Here is a 21060-nt window from a genome sequence, read left to right as displayed (position 1 = left end):
TCCCATTCCCGAGGTGTAGCCATTTTAATTGCTAAAACTGTGCAGTTCCAGTTACATGACCTATGCTCAGACCCTCACGGTAGATTTCTATTTTTACATGCCACTGTGAGCGGCCTGACGATGCTTATTATGGCGTTTTACATACCACCACCTTTCCAGTTTCAGGCCCTGCACGAAGGTCTTAATTTTATGACCAAATTCCCTACAGTTCCGGTAATCTGGATAGGTGATTTCAACATGACCATCAACCCCAGTCTCGACCGACTTGGCGCACCTGACCACACGTCTTCCCCCCCTCATACCACTAGATTCGGCAGATTTGCAGCTGAACTGGCCATGACAGACTCCTGGAGACATAAGCATCCAACAACACAGGCCTTTTCTTGCTTCACCCCCGCCCGCCGAGCTATGTCTCGTATAGACATGGCCCTGCTCTCTCCCTCCCTGCTTCCCGAATTATTGGAGGTCGGCTTTGACGCCAGGGTGCTGTCGGACCACTCTCCATACTGGTTGACGCTGAGACTGCCTGCGACTGTCCCCCCCCCCCCGTGTGTGGAGACTGAACCCCTTCTGGCTTACGGTTATCCCAGATCTGGAGGACCTACAGAGGGAACTAGTTTTTTTTCTCCGCTCAAACGCGGGATCTGCGTCCCCTGGGTCAATATGGGAGTCATTTAAGCTTCATGCTAGGCTGCTCCTGATCACCCGTATTAACAGATACAAGGCTAATTCTAGACAGGCACTGACACAGGCTGAGGAGCGCCTACAATCCCTTGAGCAACTGTTTGTGACGGACCCTTCCCTGGAACATGCCACCCAGCTCCGCCTCCAGTCCCGACTGACTGATCACCTTCATTATGAGAAAGCGAAGCAGGGCCTTTTCTTTAGTAGACAGCGTGTGTTTGAACACGGCGAGCGGGCGGGCAAACTGCTAGCTTATATGGCCCGGCTTGACCATAGCCCTCCGGTGGTGGTTCAGCTCCGTGGCGCCGCCGACGACTTGATCTCTGACCCTGACCTGATTTTACGTGAGTTTAGAATGTTCTACTCCAATCTATATACAGTGGTGTGAAAAAGTGTTTGCCCCCTTCCTCATTTCCTGTTCCTTTGCATGTTTGTCACACTTAAGTGTTTCGGAACATCAAACCAATTTAAACAATAGTCAAGGACAACACAAGTAAACACAAAATGCAATTTGTAAATGAAGGTGTTTATTATTAAAGGTGAAAAAAAATCCAAACCATCATGGCCCTGTGTGAAAAAGTGATTGCCCCCTAAACCTAATAACTGGTTGGGCCACCCTTAGCAGCAACAACTGCAACCAAGCGTTTGCGATAACGTGCAATGAGGCTTTTACAGTGTCCTGGAGGAATTTTGGCCCACTCATCTTTGCAGAATTGTCCTAATTCAGTTACATTAGAGGGTTTTCGAGCATGAACGGCCTTTTTAAGGTCATACCACAACATCTCAATAGGATTCAGGTCAGGACTTTGGCTAGGCCACTCCAAAGTCTTCATTTTGTTTTTCTTCAGCCATTCGGTGGTGGACTTGCTGGTGTGTTTAGGATCATTGTCCTGCTGCAGAACCCAAGTTGGTTTCAGCTTGAGTACACGAACAGATGGTCGGACATTCTCCTTCAGGATCTCTTGGTAGACAGCAGAATTCATAGTTCCTTTTATCACGGCAAGTCTTCCAGGTCTTGAAGCAGCAAAACAGCCCCAGACCATCACACTACCACCACCATATTTTACTGTTGGTATAATGTTCTTTTTATGAAATGCAGTGTTCCTTCTACGCCAGATATACTTGGACACACACCTTCCAAAGAGTTCCACTTTTGTCTCATCGGTCCACAGAATGTTGTCCCAAAAGTCTTGGGGATCATCAAGATGTGTTGTGGAGAAATTGAGATGAGCTTTGATGTTCTTTTTGCTCAGCAGTGGTTTTCTCCTTGGAACTCTGCCATGCAGGCCATTTTTGCCCAGTCTTTTCCTGATGGTGGAGGCATGAACGCTGACCTTAACTGAGGCAAGTGAGGCCTGCAGTTCCTTGGACGTTGTTGTGGGGTCTTTTGTGACCTCTTGGATGAGTCGTCGCTGCGCTCTTGGGGTAATTTTGGGCGGCCGGCCACTCCTGGGAAGGTTCACCACTGTTCCATGTCTTCGCCATTTGTGGATAATGGCTCTCACTGTGGTTCGCTGGATTCCCAAAGCTTTGGAAATGGCTTTATAACCCTTTCCAGACTGATAGATCTCAATTACTTTCTTTCTCAATTGTTCCTGAATTTCTTTGGGTCTCGGCATGATGTGTAGCTTTTAAGGATCTTCTGGTGGACCTTACTGTGTCAAGCAGCTCCTATTTAAGTGATGCCTTGATTGTGAACAGGTGTGGCAATAATCAGGCCTGGGTGTGGCTAGAGAAATTGAACTCAGGTGTGGACAACCACAGTTATAGTATGTTTTAACAAGGGGGGCAATCACTTTTTCACACAGGGCCATGATGGTTTGGATTTTTTTTCACCTTTAATAATAAACACCTTCATTTACAAATTGCATTTTGTGTTTACTTGTGTTGTCCTTGACTATTGTTTAAATTGGTTTGATGTTCCGAAACACTTAAGTGTGACAAACATGCAAAGGAACAGGAAATGAGGAAGGGGGCAAACACTTTTTCACACCACTGTACCTCCACAACCAGACACACACACGCTGACCTCACCCAATTCCTTCACTCCATAGATTTCCCCTCTATCAGCCCAGAGCAGAGAACCCTCCTGGAAGCCCCCATCTCCCCTGACTGTATTGCCGAGGCACTTGCCTCCCTCCCATCCTCCAAGGCGCCTGGCTCGGACGGGCTGCCCCTGGAATTTTATTCTCATTTTCAAGACACGCTAATCCCAGAACTGCACACGTTATACACCCATATGTTCGACACAATGTCCCTTCCCGCCTCTATGGGGGAGGCCCTTGTTGTCCTCATACCCAAGCCCGGTAAGGACCCCTACTACCCAGAGTCGTACCGCCCGATTTCCCTCCTACAGCTGGATGTAAAAATCCTGGCTAAAATTCTGGCCCTGCGACTCAATAAAGTTGTCCTCAGCCTTATACATCCAGATCAAACGGAGTTCATGCCTAATAAAAATACTGCCTTCAATCTCCGCAGACTCTTTATGAATCTGCAGGCCACCCACGATAACATCGGTTCCCGGGTAGTCGTGAGTCTGGATGCCGCGAAGGCGTTTGACTCCGTTGAATGGAGTTACCTATGGGAATGCCTGACTAACTTTGGCTTTGGCCCTAATTTTATTAAGTGGATTCAGCTTTTATATAGCGCTCCCACTGCCCGGATCCAGGTTAATGGCAGGATCTCGGATCCTTTCCCTCTGTCTAGGGGTACTCGCCAGGGTTGCCCGTTGTCCCCTCTCCTGTATGCCCTCGCGGTTGAGCCGCTGGCCATTGCCATTCGTGCTCACCCGCAAATTAAGGGCCTGCGTTCGGGCCTTTTGACAGAAACCCTCAGTTTATACGCTGACGATATGTTATTATACCTCGAAGACTCGGGTCCCTCTTTGCAAGCAGCCCTGCGATTGATAGAGCAGTTTGGGGAATACTCTGGATTACGTATCAACTGGTCCAAGTCCCAGATCCTCCCTTTAGACTTAAGTGCCCCGTCCGCTGATCAGGCGGCAATGCCCTTGGTCAGGGCAAGTCAGGTGAAATATTTGGGAGTGCAATGTTCACGATTGCTGACTGACTACACCCTTTTAAATGTGGAACCCTTATTCACCCTGCTCAAGCAAAAAACCCAGATTTGGTCCCGTCTCCCCCTTGGGGTGATGGGCCGTGTAAACTTGGTCAAAATGATTCTCCTCCCCAAGCTGCTCTATGTGTTTTGGCATGCTCCCCTGCGCATCCCTCTCAGAACCTTCAAATCCTTGGAGGCCATCTTAAACACGTTTGTTTGGGGTTCGTCTCGACACAAGCTCTCATGGAGTGCTCTGAAATGTCCTACCCACCTGGGCGGCACCGCCCTACCAGACCTGCACTATTATTATCTGGCCGCTCAACTGTCCCATTTCTACTATTTCAATCAGACTGACAAAGATCGCTATGCCTCACTGGTATGCTCCCCACACTACACTCTGGTCGTACACCCGCTCCGTCTCCTTATGCGTGGCTCCGGGGGACCTTCCGTCCCGATGAGAGACATGTTGTCCCACCACTGTTTGATTTGGCAACAGGCCACGTCCATTACTGGGGCCCCTAGGTTTCACTCCCACACCCCCCTTTGGGACAATCCCCTACTTCCCGAACTCTCTACGATCCCCGACCGCTCTGTGTGGCTAGCCGGGGGCGTTATCTTTCTGTCCCAGGTTATTACCAATGGCTCTGTCAGACCCTTCCAGGCCCTCAGAACTGACTTCAACCTCCCTAATAGAATGTTTTTTAGGTATCTTCAACTCCGCCATGCCCTTAGCTCTCAGTTTGGCTCCCATATCCCCAGGCTTGAAACACCTCCGATAGCAACAGCCGTGCTAGGTGATGACCCTAAGAAACTGATTTCTTTTTTTTACACCAACCTGCTCACGCCTGGGGCGACTGCCCGCGCCTACCGACTTAAGGCTAGATGGGAGGCCGACGTGGGGGCTATCGAAGACGCGGACTGGGAAACTGCACTTGACACCCCTAAGCTGGTCTCCCCGAAACTTTCTGACAGACTTACACACCTCTACATGCTACATAGGTCATACCTAACCCCTGGGCGGCTGTCCAAGTTCAGACCTGGCTATGATCCAGCATGTCCTAAATGTGGTGATCCTCAGGCCACGTTCTACCATCTCCTTTGGTCCTGTCCTGAGTTGCAGGTTTACTGGAAGCAAATTGTTGACTTCCTTCATGACCAAATGGGCTCCCCTCTGACGCTATGCCCCCGCCAATGTTTGCTGGGGATTCTCCTCGTATCCGAGGAGGCAAGGATCCCGACTGTTTTTCTACAGGAGACCCTATACCTAGCCAGACTGCAGATAGCCCGCACCTGGTTGCGCTCTGCGCCCCCCACCGCCCGACAATGGAAGGCGGCTGTTAATGCCACTCTCCCCTATAAAAAACTGCTGTATATGCACAGAGGCTGCCCGAGCAAGTTTGCTAAGCTGTGGGATAAATGGATGGGGGATTCAGATACATGTGCCGACTAGTGTAGTCTGTGGTCTGTACGCCTCTTTACACCTATCCGGGTTCGGCCCGGCGAGTCCGGCTGTCACCGTGGTTGTAGTTGGGCTCCCCGCCCTCATAATAATGATTTTCTGCTCCTCTCTGCAAATTACTTTGAGTAGAATGTATTATGGCTCGGCATATGATTCCCAACCTCTGAGCTCCTCTTTTCCCCCCATATCTGAACACACTATATTGCCCCTTGTTTTTTTTATGTAACGTGCAATCTGTAAACAAAGAACCCCCCCCTCCTTGTGTTTTTCAGCCTGTGGTATTGTTAGCAGCTGTATTATATCCGTATATTTGGTGCATGTTGCACCCCATATGTGTTACTGTTATCCTATGTATTTTGTATGCTCAATAAACGTTCTTTTTTTTCAAAAAAGTGAACCAGACAGCCAGGTAGTGTATAAATTATTATTACAGGTGAGGTGCTGGCACCTTGTAGTTAACGGAATTACTAATGCTCATATTTAAATCAGTTTCTTATTGTAGAGAGGATTCTGGCAACAGCTGTATAAAGTACAAATACTGCAATTTCAGTGGCCAGTGCAAAAAGTTCACAAGAGACAGGGCTCAAAGTGACTGCAAAGGATGAAGGCTTTATGCATCATGAAGGTAAAAAACCTTGAGTGTGCAGCAGACCTGCTAATACTTACCTAAGCCCGATCTCTATCCAGCGATGTGCACGAGAGCCAAGGCTCTCCCGAGTCTCTGCCTCCTCATTGACAGAGATGCAATAACCATTGGCTCCCGCTGCGGTCAAAGTCAGTGAGCCAATGAGAAGAGAGGGGTGGGGCCAAGTCATGGCTCCGTGTCTGAATAAACTCACAGAGCAGCGGCCCGACTCGGGTGCCCCCATAGCAAGCTGCTTGCTGTGGGGGCACTCGGCAGGAGGGAGGGACCAGGAGCACCAGTGAGTGACCCAAGAAGAGGGGGATTTGGGCTGCTCTTTTAAAACCACTGCACAGAACAGGCAAGTTTAACATGTTTATTATTTAAAAAAAAAAAAAGTTAATATCACTTTAAATGTTGCCAGCAGATGGGCTTCCTGTGAGGGCAGTGAAGACAAGGCCCCATATAAAGACTGTGCTTAGAATCCAGGGTCTTCTCCAGCCTGAAACCAGAAACTGATGAGAAGACAAGCACACAGATTTCTTGTAGGTACCACAAGGTTCCTCGACTTACCAACAATGCCAATTTGAACACTTTGGTAGTCCAGAGAGGTTCAGTTTAAATTCTATACACACACAGCAATTTTAGTGAGCCCATATCAATTAGCATCAAAGTTTAGGTCAGGGTAAAAAAAATATGCAGTACATCTCCACTATATATGCACATTTTCCCAAGTTTTATCCCTTTAAAGACCCTGCAAGAACCTGCTGTGGGCTAAAACCATACAGTATTTGTCCGGACTAAAGAGTGTCAGCCCTACGGTTGTCTTTTGCTAACCTACTCAAAATACACCGCCCCCCCCCCCCCCCCCCCCACTTAGGGGTGTACTCACTTTTGTTGCCAGCAGTTTAAATATTAATGACTGTGTGTTGAGTTATTTTGATGGGACAGCAAATGTACACTGTTATACAAGCTGTACACTCGCTACTTTACATTGTAGCAAAGTGTAATTTCTTCAGTGTTGTCACATTAAATTGAAATATATATTTATTTTATTAAAAGGAAAAATGTACTTACCAGGAGATGAAATAAGGATTTGGCAGCGAGTAAGAATAGCCAAGAGGAAATCATTGTGGGAGTGGACTGAAAAAAAAAAATATATATATACATATATATTAGTTTGATGAGTAAGCTGGTTCTCAGAGTTGAAAATATATTCCAGTTAGATAACAGACGCTAAAAAAAAACCACAGTGTTCTCCGTAGAGAAATTTAATCCAGTTCAGCTGGACCACAACTTTAAAACACACAACACCCAAAAGTTTTCTGCAACTTCAGTTGTGTGTAGTATAAAAGCCATTTTTTCAAAGCCCATATGAAAAGGATAGTGATGTGACTAATTTCTTTGTAACCACACAATATTTTCCTAAACATTCGGTCCTATTTTCCTGCTATCCAGTGGAAGATCTCCTTTCACAACAAACCCTATGGCCATTGCAGGCTGAGAGATCAGGTTTTCACAAAGTAGCCTAGTCATCCTTCATACACGCAGGGCTGGACTGGGACAGAAATTTGGCCCTGGACTTCATCCAGACCGGCCCACTTACATTTTGAGTGTCCCATTACTAGCCCCCTTACATCAGAGTGTCCCATTACTAGCCCCTTACATCAGAGTGTCCCATCACTAGCCCCCTTACATCAGTGTCCCATCACTAGCCCCCTTACATCAGAGTGTCCCATCACTAGCCCCCTTACATCAGAGTGTCCCATGAGCAGCCCCTTACATCAGAGTGTCCCATCAGCACCATCTTACATCAGAGTGTCCCATCAGCATCCCCTTACAGAGTGTCCCATCAGCACCCCCTTACATCAGAGTGTCCCATCAGCATCCCCATACATCAGAGTGTCCCATGAGCAGCACCCTTACATCAGTGTCCCATCAGCATCCCCATACAGCAGAGTGTCCCATGAGCAGCCCCCTTACATCAGAGTGTCCCATCACCAACCCCCTTACATCAGAGTGGCCCACTAAGCCATCGGCCCACTGGGAAACTCCCTGTAGTCCCGATGGCCAGTACATGCCTGCATACACGTGTGAGATGAATCCATCAGAGATGTTTGGGAAGGATGCTGCTAATGAGGTTGCAGGTCTCTATAGCCTATATGTGTAAGCACCTGAGAAGAAGCCACAGAACACATCATACATCTCCATATTCTCTGTAGTCACCTCACAGAATAGTTGAGTGCCTACCGGATACATCATCTTCCACAGTGGTTTCAAAATATATGCAGCTGAAGCCAAAGCATGAACAATATATCAGACGTATGTAAGGATATATCCCAAAAAGGGGCCGATTTTTTTTTTTTGGGACTATTCTACACCACCTACCATTATCTTGTGTGAGGAGCCTTCTTGCTTCAACATCAAACTCTTCTTTGCTAATTTTCTGCTTGAACCAGAGTTTCAGGTTAGCCCAATATCTAGAAGAAAAACATTTGAACGATGATTCGATACGGGATAATGTCAACCACAGTCATAAAAAAAAAAGTTAACGTACAAGATGCATAAATTGCATCCAACTACTACTACCTGCATGTACATCCCTGGGCCACAAGACCAAAGAAAATTAAACGCATTTTAAAATTTGCAAACCCGCTTCCATATAGGTTATCCCACACTTTCCTATGGGCCCGTCACATAGATGTGGGCCCTTACAAGGCCCAGGAGAAAGCGGATGGGTCATCTTTGACCCTACTGTGACATATCAAAGCTTGAAGTGTAGGCTGTAGATACTGATGTGCTTCATGCACATATTGCCTGTTAGAAAAATATAACTTTTATTTAATAAAGTTTAACAGAATTGTATGGTTTTCTTAAACATGTCATTTTCAAATTCAATTTTATATAAAGTTGTTTCCAATAGTGATGTCTGTATAAGCCTAGGAATCTGCTACTGTCTAGTTTCTCTTTTCCTATAGTAGATATGTCTACCAATATGCATGGAATTCCCTATACAGTTCTCTCTTTCACACTCTATATCTGTTTACATAATGCTCTCACTATTCTATAAAGCTTTGTAACATATTTTTATCTGTTCTTCAACTCTATTAAAAGATCCCTTCCTACTTTTTGATTATCACGCATGTGTTTCAGTGCATGCGCATGACGCACTCATAAGTCCTCACAAAATTCATGCCGGTGATGTTGGCACACTTCCTGGTGTCCATTGCATTGTTTTCTAATGCCCTCTACTTTCTGTTATCATGGAAGGCAGCCATCTATGATGATGGCATTTTACCTCCCTTTTATATTTATTAAAAGCCGTTTTACCAGAAGCATTTCCTTATATAAAGATAAACCATGTTCCTTCTATAAAATCCTGGATCCAAATGGGTGATTATAGCCTTTCTTTGGGTTTACTTGTTATCTCCAACTATGTGTTATGTGTACTGCAATGCTGATATTAAAGCATTCGTTACCCCAACACTTCAGATTCCTGATGTGTGCCTGCTGTACTATGTACTTGTATGAGAAAGTATCCTGTTCTCTTTTTATTGCTTCCTTTATCTGAAATACCTGGATGTTCCTGCTAGTTCCCTTGCTTTCCTATTAAAAACTGACCACACTAAGCAGGAGAGCACACGATGGTCAATTCTCTGGCTATTCTGGGAATTCCTCCAATGATCAGACTTACCCCAATACATCCTTGCTGCATAGCTATTCACTGGAAAGCTCAGTGTGTTGCTGCTTCACCTCCCCCCAGCTCTTTTGCAGCTGAGGGAATGTGACTAATTACAAAAAAAAAAAAAAAAAGGGGGGGGGGGGTTTAAAATTAAATAAATAAAAAAGCATTATAAATGGGTTGTTTTAAAAGGTGATCGTTTACAATCACTTTAATGCGAAGTTCCACCCAAAAGTGTAACTTCTGCTCACTGTATGCCTCCCCAAATTTGGCACCTTTTGGGGGGGGGGGGGGGGAATGGGTGGACAGCATACCCGTCTTTCACAGGTATGCTTTCCCCACTTCCGGGAGCCTCAGCCGTGGGTATTGACGTCACGGCTGGGGCTCAATACTCCCGCCAGTAGGAAAGAGACGTGGAGCCTCGCGCATGTGCAGTAGGGTTCCCAGCACGAAGCCGAAAAGGCTACACTGCCGGGTTCCCTTACTAGAATGGAGGCGGCATGCACCTGACAGCTGATGGAAACATCGGCTGCCAACAATGCTGGACTCGATGGAATGCAATTAATTTTATATATTTTACAATTTCATAATATGAATTGCTCTCATCTATTAAACAATGTTCTCTTATGTAATTCTAACCAAATGTATAAATAAAAATGAATATAAATAATCTGCCAAGGAAACCCAGTAATAAATATTTTTATAAAATAATACTAAAATGTTTGGAAATCACATGTTCATTATTCATTTATCTAGATTAATAGTTAAAAGATTGCATCAGTCTCATAAAAGGTCAACCAACTTAATCGCTAATAAATTGAGAATTTGGAAACCTTTCCGTTCAGACCACATGATGCTTGGGAATTGAGCCTGAAATCCACTGTGCTTAAATCTTAGCCAAGTCTCCCTCTTTTCTGACAATTTTTTTTCATCTTGAATTACCCAATGTGGGGTTTCCCTCTTGTTCTATGCCTATAGGTCTAGTTAATGTGTTTTTTGGCAGAATATAATTTATATGCACAAGGATTAGTCTGTTAGACTGTAAATTGTTTTTCTTAACAAGCCTGTATTAAATAAATTGCTATCCCATGATGTTTATAAACTGTACAACTGAACAGAAAGTAATTCATTATCTAGGCTGAAAGACAAAATCCCCTAATGCAAAATCTGTATGTTCTGCAAAACTGACACTCCGTGTACAAAAATAAATAACATGTTCACAGGCCTTTACGACTGCCGTTACTTGGCAATGTTTCCGCATCAAAGCTTCCCCAAAAAAAGGTTTCGCCCAGAAACTGTCAGATCGTGTAATAATGTGATAATGTAATTTACACCTGAGCGATTTTCTGTTTGACCTTTGTAGCTCTAAAACATTCAACAAGCCAAATCCCATTTATTTCAATGACCCCTGTTCACACCCCAGCGTTCTGTCGCCTGAAGCTCAAAAAAGAACATGAGCTTCTTTTTAGCCCCTATAGTCTTCAATAGAAACACCTGACTTGAGCAGAAAAACGCTCGTAAAACGCTTATATAACACTCGTATAACAGCTACAGCGCTAAAAATAGCGCCAGATAAAATTCACTCCATTCACTCCAGTGTGAAAGCCCTCGTGCGCTTTCAGGGCGTCACAAAAAGTCCTGTCAGAAGCTTCTTTGGAGCTATGAACTCACCGCTCCCCCTGAAATCAATGGGGCAGCACTGCGATACCGCTGGCAAAATGCCACTGCGGTGGCATTTTGCAGGCGGTTTTAACCCCTTTTCGGCCGCTAGGGGGTTAAAGCCCCACTAGCCGCCAAACAGAGCGGTAAAAATAGCACCGCTTTACCGCCGACGCCCAGGGAGGCTCAGAGTGAAAGTCGTCTAAGATTTAGATAAAAAATCTGACAAAGATTAACCACTTGCTTACCAGGCACTTAAACCCCCCCTCCTGCCCAGACCAATACAACGCTGTACCCAAATGAAATTTTTATAATTTTTTTCCCACAAATAGAGCTTTTTTTTGGTGGTATTTAATTACAGCTGGGAGTTTTATTTTTTGCTAAACAAAAAAAGATGCAAAAAAAAAAAAGAAAAAAATCATGTTTAATAGTTTGTTATAAAATTTTGCAAACAGGTAATTTTTCTCCTTCATTGAAATGTGCTGATGAGGCGGCACTGGTGGACACTGATAGGCTGCACTGGTAGGCACCGATAGGCACATAAGGCGGCACTGATAAGGCGGCACTGATGGGCACAGATAAGGCGGCACTGATGGGCACAGATAAGGCGGCACTGATGGGCACAGATAAGGCGGCACTGATGGGCACAGATAAGGCGGCACTGATGGGCACAGATAAGGCGGCACTGATGGGCACAGATAAGGCGGCACTGATGGGCACAGATAAGGCGGCACTGATGGGCACAGATAAGGCGGCACTGATGGGCTATCAGCGCGAGGAGGAAAAATAGCCAGTTACTGGCTCTGTTGTCATCACATGATCAGCTGTCATTGGCCAACAGCTGATCATGTGGTAAGGGGTCGGGATCTTATAGAGGTGAGTTTCATATACTTGCTGATCACAGAGCGCGGTGTGCAGGCCGCTTGCGCATGGGGCGACGTCAATAGACGTCGTCCCGGCAAAGCAGGTCCGCGCTGTAGCCGTCATTCGGCTATAGAGTGGATCTCTAGCGGTAAAAACGAATGTGGGACATTTCAGAGCATGAAGTGAAATATGAAATCTTACACTTAAGCAACAGAAATAAGAAAAGAACTTCTGTCATGGTCAGGAGCTTCCACCAACCAACTGGATATGTACAGAAGCAGGTCACCCTGCCAACTGACAACCTCACCGGAGGTGCTGGGTCTAACCACTAACCAGTATTCACCAGAGCTCCTGATGAATGGAGATGGATTTTTGTGCATGTTAGTACCAGGTCGCCATCCTCAAGATCACCCCCACCAGGAGGTGAGCAAGCCGGGGTCCAGTAGTAGATATAGCAGGTAGGGATAAGCACAAGCATAGTCAGTAAAAGAGCCAAAAGGTCAGTAAAGAATGATTGTAAGTTCAAGCAAAAGGGTATTTGAGGAACAAGACAAAAGGTTGATAACAAGTGGTTGCAGGTTGAGGTCAAGTGGAAAAAGTCAGGGGAGAAAAAAAAAGCTTGGTAATGAGTGGTAGAGAAGATACAGATGGCAGCAAGAGTGGCATGATCAAAATACTGACTGGAGTGGGCACAAAATTCTGGCAAACAAGAAGTACAAAGGCATTGCTTAAGTAGGAAGATCATGGGAGGAGCAAAGAGTTCAAGGTTCAAGAAAAACAGAGTTCAAGGCAAGATCATTCAAGGAATTGTCCAGGGAGCCGTCCAGCATCTCAGGTGGCTCAGTAAGAAGAGGAATCGCCAGACACAGCAGAGTTTGCAGGTTCAGACCTGAGTCCTGACAACTTCATTCTGCAAGGGGCTTTGCTTTGCACACTTTAGAATAGTTACATTATTACAATAGTTAAATGTTTTTAGGGATCTCCAAACTATGGCCCTCCAGCTGTTGTGGAACTACACATCCCAAAAGGTATTGTAAAGCTCTGACATTCACAGACATGACTAGGCACGATGGGAATTGTAGTTCCTGAACAATTGGAGGGCCGTAGTTTCCCTTCCAATTCCCAATTATGTGCCACTTTAATAATAATAATAATAATAATAATAATAAATTTTATTTATAATGCACTTTCCATCAAAAGACCTCAAAGTGCTACATAATTACAATAAAAACAAACAAACCGCTTAATTTACAAAACATTTGCTAAAAAGAAAAGTCTTCAACCCCTTTTTAAAATTTTCAGTAGACTGAGAAACCCTCAGACTATCAGGCAAAGCATTCCACAGACGTGGGGCAGCAGCACAAAAGGCCCTATCTCCCATGGTTTTCAACCTAGTTTTTGGAACCTCTAAACAATTCAAATTAGTTGAGCGAAAGGAACGCGGTAGATTTTGCAATCTAAGAAGTTCCTTAAGATAAGGTGGAGCTTGTCCATATATGCATTGATGCACAAGAAGAGAGACCTTATACTCAATCCTTGTAGAGACCGGCAGCCAATGAAGAGATTTTAAAATTGGAGTGATATGCTCATGCTTCCGCACTCTCATTAGGATCCTCGCTGCAGAGTTTTGAACGTATTGCAACCTCTGCATGCTTTCTCGGAATCCCAATGAGAAGTGCGTTGCAATAATCCAGCCTGGAGGAGACAAAGGCATGAATCAACCTTTCAGCATCGGAAAAAGAAAGGATAGGACGAAGTTTAGAGATATTACGAAGGTGGTAGAAAGAAGTCTTGCATACTTGATTTATATGAGCTTCAAAAGTGAGTTGGGAATCCATTTTTACACCAAGATTAGTGACAACAGACGAAACTGGAATTTTAGAGCCTGAAAAGGCAATACTTGTTATCAGCGATGATTTAATCTGGTGAGATGTTCCAATCATAATAAACTCAGTTTTGGAGCTATTTAGTTGCAAGAAATGTTGTTCCATCCACTCCTTTATCTCCTCCAGACAGGCGGTAAGGACTGATAGGGGTGACTGCACTGAAGGAGTTTCAGCTGTAGCTTTTACATAAAGCTGTGTATCATCAGCATAACAATGGAAAGAAATATTATAACGATTTATAATATGGCCCAAGGGAGTAAGATATAGAATAAATAAAATCGGGCCAAGCACTGACCCTTGGGGAACTCCGCAGGTAACCATATGCGGTTTAGATTTAAAATGACCCAATGTAGTTTGTTCAATCCTATCTGTAAGATATGACTCGAACCAACTGAAGGCTAAATTTTAGTCCAACATTATAACGAAGACTATCTAAAAGAATGCCATGATCGACAGTGTCGAACGCAGCTGACAAATCCAACATAATAAGTAAAGACGGAGAACCGGCATCAGATGACATAAGAAGATCATTTGTAACCCGAACAAGAGCGGTCTCCGTACTATGAGCAAAACGAAAGCCCGATTGAAATTTTTCAAAAAGGCTGTTATGCTTGAGATGATCCTGAAGATGACTTGCAACTGCTTTCTCAAGTACCTTAGATAAAAAGGGAAGATTAGAAATTGGCCTATAATTAGAAAGGACTTCCGGTGTCTTGTCAAATAGGGTCCTCCATCAGACGCTGTCCCCTGCGTACTGCGCATGCGCAGTACACAGGAGCACAGATTCCGAAAATTGCCGAGGACGAACGGCGCCTGCGCCGTGAGTCCAGGTTCTAACCCCACTATCCAAGTGGACATAGAGTTAGAATAAAAAAGAGCCGAGCGCAGCGAGGCCGAGCCCGAAGCGTGGCGAGCGAAGCTCGCCCGCGAGGGGCCCTCTAAAATTCTAAACCCTATGTCCGCTTGGATAGTGCGGCTACCTCCTCCACTCACGGCGCAGGCGCCGTTCAGCTTCGGAGATTTTCCGAAGCTTCGTCTGCTCCGTACTGCGCATGCGCAGTACGGAGCGGACACATATGGATGGCCGGACTCCATTAGGCAGAACACCGGATCAAAAGTGGATTTTTTAAGCAGTGGTCTAATAACAGCACTTTTTAAAATGGAAGGAACATGGCCAGTTCGAAAAGAGTAATTAACAACAGCAGTAATCAATGGACTTAAAACTAAAACATACGTTTTTACCAGTGGAGTTGGAAAAGGATCCAAGGAACAGGTTGTGGGCTTCATTTGCTTAACAATACCCTGTACCTCTTCCAATGACACCTCTGGTAAATGATCCATTTGTCGGGGCACAAAACAGTTTAAATGGACAGTTTGAGCCAAAGGACCAGACAGAGAGGAACGGATATGATCAATCTTGGATCTAAAAAAATCCATAAATTCATTACACCGCTCTTCCGAAATAGCAGTAGTCGATGGCGAATTTGGCTTAAGCAATTGATTTATAGTTGAAAAGAGCTGCTTAGAATTTCCTGAACTATTTTGTATAACTTTAGAATAGAACTGCGACCTAGCCTCATTAAGGGACTGTGCATATAGATGTTGATGCTCCCGGTAAATTTGTTTATGGACAGTGAGGCCAGAGGCTCGAAAACGCCGTTCAAGAACCCGTCCCACTGCCTTCATCTTACGAAGCTCATCTGTATACCACGGGGCCGAGTGAGAAAAAGTAACAGCTCTCGTTTTAAGTGGGGCATAAAAGTCCAACAGACTGCTAAGCTGGCTATTATAATAAGCCACCGCATCATCAACAGAGCAAAATTGTGTAGATAGATGCTGAAAATCCATTGCCAAAAGTTCAGGATTTATATTTTTTAAGTTTCTAAAACAAATGTCCCGCTTGGGCTTATAACAACTGGATGATGATGTCAAATCCATTGAAATAGCCATATGGTCTGACACACCTAGGTCATACACCTGCAAATTAGTCAAAGGAGCAAAATTCGTAATGACCAGATCCAAGGTATGCCCCCTAGTATGTGTGGGGACATCAACGAGTTGTTTTAAAATTAAAACAATCCAGCAGCTGAAGAAATTCCGCTGCGGGATGGCACGAAGGGGTATCAACATGAATATTTAAATCTCCTAAAATAATAACATTTACATTTGATATACAAAAGGTTGTTAAAAGATTTGACAACTCAGCAGTAAATGATGAGCTAATTTTCGGTGGCCTATAAACAAGAATGAACAACACAGGGAAAGGAATTTTACATTTAAAAGCAAGACATTCAAATGACACTAAATCTGGTACTAATTGCAAAGATAGCTCCAAATGGCTGCGGTAGATAACTAGCAGACCCCCACCTCGCCCTGTGCTACGGGCTATTTCAAGATAACTATACCCTTTAGGACAGCTCTCGTTTAAAGAAGAAAAAATATTTGGCTGATGCCAAGTCTCTGTAACGAACATAAAATCCAAACATTTATCCAGAATATGATCATGAATAAAACACGATTTGTGTTGGTCTATCACATAAAATCCCAATAAAATACAATTTCAAAGAGTATGAATACTTTTTCAAGGCACTGCACGTTCCACATTTATAATTAGGCTACCAAAACGAGTGTGTGGTGTAAATTACCTCCAGTATTGATCCTGTTATTTCTTGCTAGAGGCTGCCATTTTGCTGAAGCCCAGAGACCCAACAGTGAGGGCTCATTCACACCATACAAACATGAGCTTTGGCTGTAATTCTCTTACGTGTTAAAGCAAAAGTCTACCTTACATCTTTTTTTAATGTTTTTTTTCTATTTGCCTTTTCGCATTTGCTTTTCCCCCGATTACCAGTATCATCCCATTATTTTATGTTCACTTGCATTGCAATTACCTGTGTTGCAAAAAAAAAATAAAAAATGCTGCCCATGCTGCATTTTTCCACATCGTACCTCTTAGTAACCTTGCAGAGACCCATCTTCAGAAAAATAACTGTGGTGTGAATAAGCCCTGAAATTAAAGAGGGGCTTGGCATGCACAGGGATGCATTAAGGCAGCGGTCCCCAACCTTTTTGGCACTAGGCACTGGCTGCGTGGAAGAAAATTGTGCCAACGATGTTTTTTTTTGCGGGCAATAGCTGGTGTTAGCGCTTCAATCGTTACGGCACCATGCTTGATATGGTGTCAGGGTGATTGAGTATTTATTTCTATTATTACATTTTAATAATAAATTGAATAATTCAACTCACCATAACACAGAATCAGTGGAAGCCCTGAGTGCATCACTTTCCACTGTCACCTGCCACCAGATGCAGAATGTCACTTGCCACATCACCTGCTACGTTGCCTGTCACCATATGCGGAATGTCACTTGCCACACTGCCTGCTACCAGATGTGGATTGTCAAGTGTTACATCACCTGTCATGTTGCCTGTCACCAGATGCAAAATGTCCCTTGACACCAGATGCGGTATGACACTTGCCATGTCCCCTGCCACAAGATGTGGATTGTTACTTGCTACATAGCTTGCCACGTTGCCTGTCACCAGATTCAGAAATATTCACTCGCCACGCTGCCTGCCACCACTGCATTGGTGGCAGCACTAGTCCATTTAGCACAGAGGCAGGCCTCTGTGCAGTGGTGGGTTCCGAATGAAGGGAGGAGAGTGGTGATGCGGGGCTTGCGGTGAGAGATATCATCTGAGATTGACAGAACAACAGCTGTGGGGGCGGAAGAGCACTGATGCGGGGGGCTGAGATAGATGATGTCATCTCTGCTTGCCTGCCCGTTCACTTCTTCCATCCACCCAGCTCTCATATGCCGGCCGCCCACTCAGGTGTCTCATGCCGGCCACCTGCACCCACTGCAGAAAGGCCACTATCCGGTACTGGGCCATGGCCCAGTGGTTGACAAGCCTGACATTAGGGCAAAAAACCTTCAGCCTTTAGAATCGCTTAAACCACTTGAACAGAAGGTTTAACCCCTTGAAGACCAAGCCATTTTCTGCTATTCAGCACTGCAATACTTTAACTGGAAATTGCACGGTCATGCAACGTGGAAACAAAATCATTTTTTCACACAAATACAGCTCTTTGTGGTATTTATTCACCACTGGGTTTTTTATTTTTTGCTGTATACAGTGAAAGTACAGAAAGTATTCAGACCCCCTTCAATTTTTCACTCTTCGTTATATTGCAGCCATTTGCTAAAATCGTTTAAGTTAATTTTTTTCCTCATTAATGTACACACAGCACCCCATATTGGCAGAAGAACACAGAATTGTTGACATTTTTTGCAGATTTATTAAAAAAGAAAAACTGAAATATCACATGTTCCTAAGTATTCAGACCCTTTGCTGTGACACTCATATTTAACTCAGGTGCTGTCCATTTCTTCTGATCATCCTTGAGATGGTTCTACACCTTCATTTGAGTCCAGCTGCGTTTGATTATACTGATTGGACTTGATTAGGAAAGCCACACACTTGTCTATATAAGACCTTACAGCTCACAGTGCATGTCAGAGCAAATGAGAATCATGAGGTCAAAAGGAACTGCCTGAAGAGCTCAGATCTGGCCAAGGTTACAAAAAAATTTCTGCTGCACTTAAGGTTCCTAAGAGCACAGTGGCCTCCATAATCATTAAATGGAAGAAGTTTGGGACGAGCAGAACCCTTCCTAGAGCTGGCCGTCCAGCCAAACTGAGCTATCGGGGGAGAAGAGCCTTGGTGAGAGAGGTAAAGAAGAACCCAAAGATACTGTGGCTGAGCCCCAGAGATGCAGTTGGGAGATGGGAGAAAATTGTAGAAAGTCAACCATCATTGCAGCCGTCCACCAGTCGGGCTTTATGGCAGAGCGGTCCGAAGGAAGCCTCTCCTCAGTGCAAGACACATGAAAGCCTGCATGGAGTTTGAAAAAAGAAAAAAGAAAAAAAACACCTGAAGGACTCCAAGATGGTGAGAAATAAGATTCTTTGGTCTGATGAGACCAAGATAGAACTTTTTGGCCTTACTTCTAAGCAGTATGTGTGGAGAAAACCAGGCACTGCTCATCACCTTTCCAATACAGTCCCAACAGTGAAGCATGGTGGTGGTAGCATCATGCTGTGGGGGTGTTTTGCAGCTGCAGGGACAGGACGACTGGTTGCAATTGAGGGAAAGATGAATGTGGCCAAGTACAGGGATATCCTGGACGAAAACCTTCTCCAGAGTGCTCAGGACCTCAGCTTGGGCCGAAGGTTTACCTTCCAACAAGACAATGACCCTAAGCACACAGCTAAAATAATGAAAGAGTCGCTTCACAATAACTCCGTGACTGTTCTTGAATGGCCCAGCCAAAGCCCTGACTTAAACCCAGTTGAGCATCTCTGGAGAGACCTAAAAATGGCTGTCCACCAACGTTTACCATCCAACCTGACAGAACTGGCGAGGATCTGCAAGGAGGAATGGCAGAGGATCCCCAAATCCAGGTGTGAAAAACGTGTTGCATCTTTCCCAAAAGGATTCACGACTGTATTAGATCAAAAGGGGGCTTCTACTAAATACTGAGCAAAGGGTCTGAATACTTAGGACCATGTGAGATTTCAGTTTTTATTTTTTAATAAATCTGCAAAATGTCAACAATTCTGTGTTTTTCTGTCAATATTGGGTGCTGTGTGTACATTAAAGCGGAGGTCCACCCTAAAGTGGACCTTCCGCTCATCGGAACCCTCCCCCCCTCCAGCACCACAATTGTCACCTTTTAGGGGGGAGGGGGGTGCAGATACCTGTACAGTACAGGTATCTGCACCCACTTCCGGGATAGCTCTCAGCGGAAAGGGGCGTAGATTACGCCCCTTTCCGTAAGTGCCCGCCCCTTTCCGCAAGTGCCCCGCTGCCTGCTGGGAAACACACAGATCCCAGAGGCAGCGGGGACCGTCCTTATAGAGCAGCGCGACTCGCGCATGCGCAGTAGGGAACCGGGAAATGAAGCCGAAAGGCTCCATTTCCTGATTCCCATACCCAAGATGGCGGCGGCAGGACCCGAGAGACGATCTAGAGATCGGCTTCGGGTGCCGACATCGTGGGCGCGCTGGGCGGGTAAGTGTCACTATTTTAAAAGTCAGCAGTTGCAGTATTTGTAGCTGCTGGCTTTTAAAAAAAAAAATTAAAAATAAAAAACGCGGAGTCCCGGCGGACTCCCGCTTTAATGAGGAAAAAAAATGAACTCAAATGATGGTAGCAAATAGCTGCAATATAACAAAGAGTGAAACATTTAAGGGGGTCTGAATACTTTCCGTCCCCACTGTAAATGAAAAAAAAAAAAGACTGAAATTTTTTTTGTAAGACACGAAAGGCATTTTGTAAGTTGTAATTTTTTGTCACTTTTTTCTGGAAAATTAACCACTTAAAGTGGTTGTAAACCCTAAAAAAACAAACCTGCAAGACATAGGCATAATGAGCTAGTATGCATAGCATACTAGCTCATTGTGACTTACTTACCGGAGATCAAAGCCCCCGCAGCAGTTCTCTTTCACTGCTTCGGCGGCCGACATCACTCCTGGAGTTACTTCCGGGTATCGCGGGCTCCGGCACTGATTGGCTGGAGCGATGGTGACGTTACACCCTTACGTGCGCGCGGGAGCCACCGCTAACAGCACGTACGTGCTATTGCATCAGTTTGCTTCAGTGCGCATGTGCCGATGACATCGGTACATGCAAATACAGGGGATATCTCCTAAACCATGCAGGTTTAGGAGATATTCGGGGTAGCTACAGGTAAGCCTTATTATAGGCTTACCTGTAGCAAAAAGTGGTTGTAAAGGGTTTACAACCACTTTCAGACCGGACCAATTTGCTGGTCAAAGACCAGACCACTTTTTGCGATTCGGCACTGCGTCGCTTTAACTGACAATTGCGCGGTCGTGCGACGTGGCTCCCAAACAAAATTGACATCCTTTTTTTCCCACAAATAGAGCTTTCTTTTGGTGGTATTTGATCACCCCTGCGGTTTTTATTTTTTGCGCTATAAACAAAAATAGAGCGACAATTTTGAAAAAAAACGCATTATTTTTTACTTTTTGTTTTAATAAATATCCCCCAAAAATATATAAAAAAAATTGTTTTCCCTCAGTTTAGGCCGATACGTATTCTTCTACATATTTTTGGT

The 21060-nt window shown here is 44.7% G+C and overlaps 1 protein-coding gene across 1 annotated transcript in view; it reads right to left on the bottom strand.

Annotated features, from left to right (window-relative positions):
• Nucleotides 1–21060, bottom strand: part of TADA1 (transcriptional adaptor 1) — an 81869-nt gene that overhangs the window by 48841 nt on the left and 11968 nt on the right. Inside the window, exons 2-3 of the mRNA XM_077452989.1 lie at nucleotides 8214–8305; nucleotides 6903–6968 (exon numbers count right to left, since the gene is read on the bottom strand). Of these exons, the coding sequence (XP_077309115.1) occupies nucleotides 6903–6968; nucleotides 8214–8305 (158 nt within the window). The remainder of the gene's footprint in view (nucleotides 1–6902; nucleotides 6969–8213; nucleotides 8306–21060) is intronic.

This window comes from Lithobates pipiens, unplaced genomic scaffold (genome assembly GCF_037356315.1).
Source record: "Lithobates pipiens isolate NorthernLeopardFrog02 unplaced genomic scaffold, aLitPip1_a1.2 Scaffold_23, whole genome shotgun sequence".
Taxonomy (NCBI): Eukaryota; Metazoa; Chordata; class Amphibia; order Anura; family Ranidae; genus Lithobates; species Lithobates pipiens.
The sequence above is the reverse complement of the archived record's forward strand: the minus strand, read 5'-3'. Positions and strand labels throughout refer to the sequence as shown.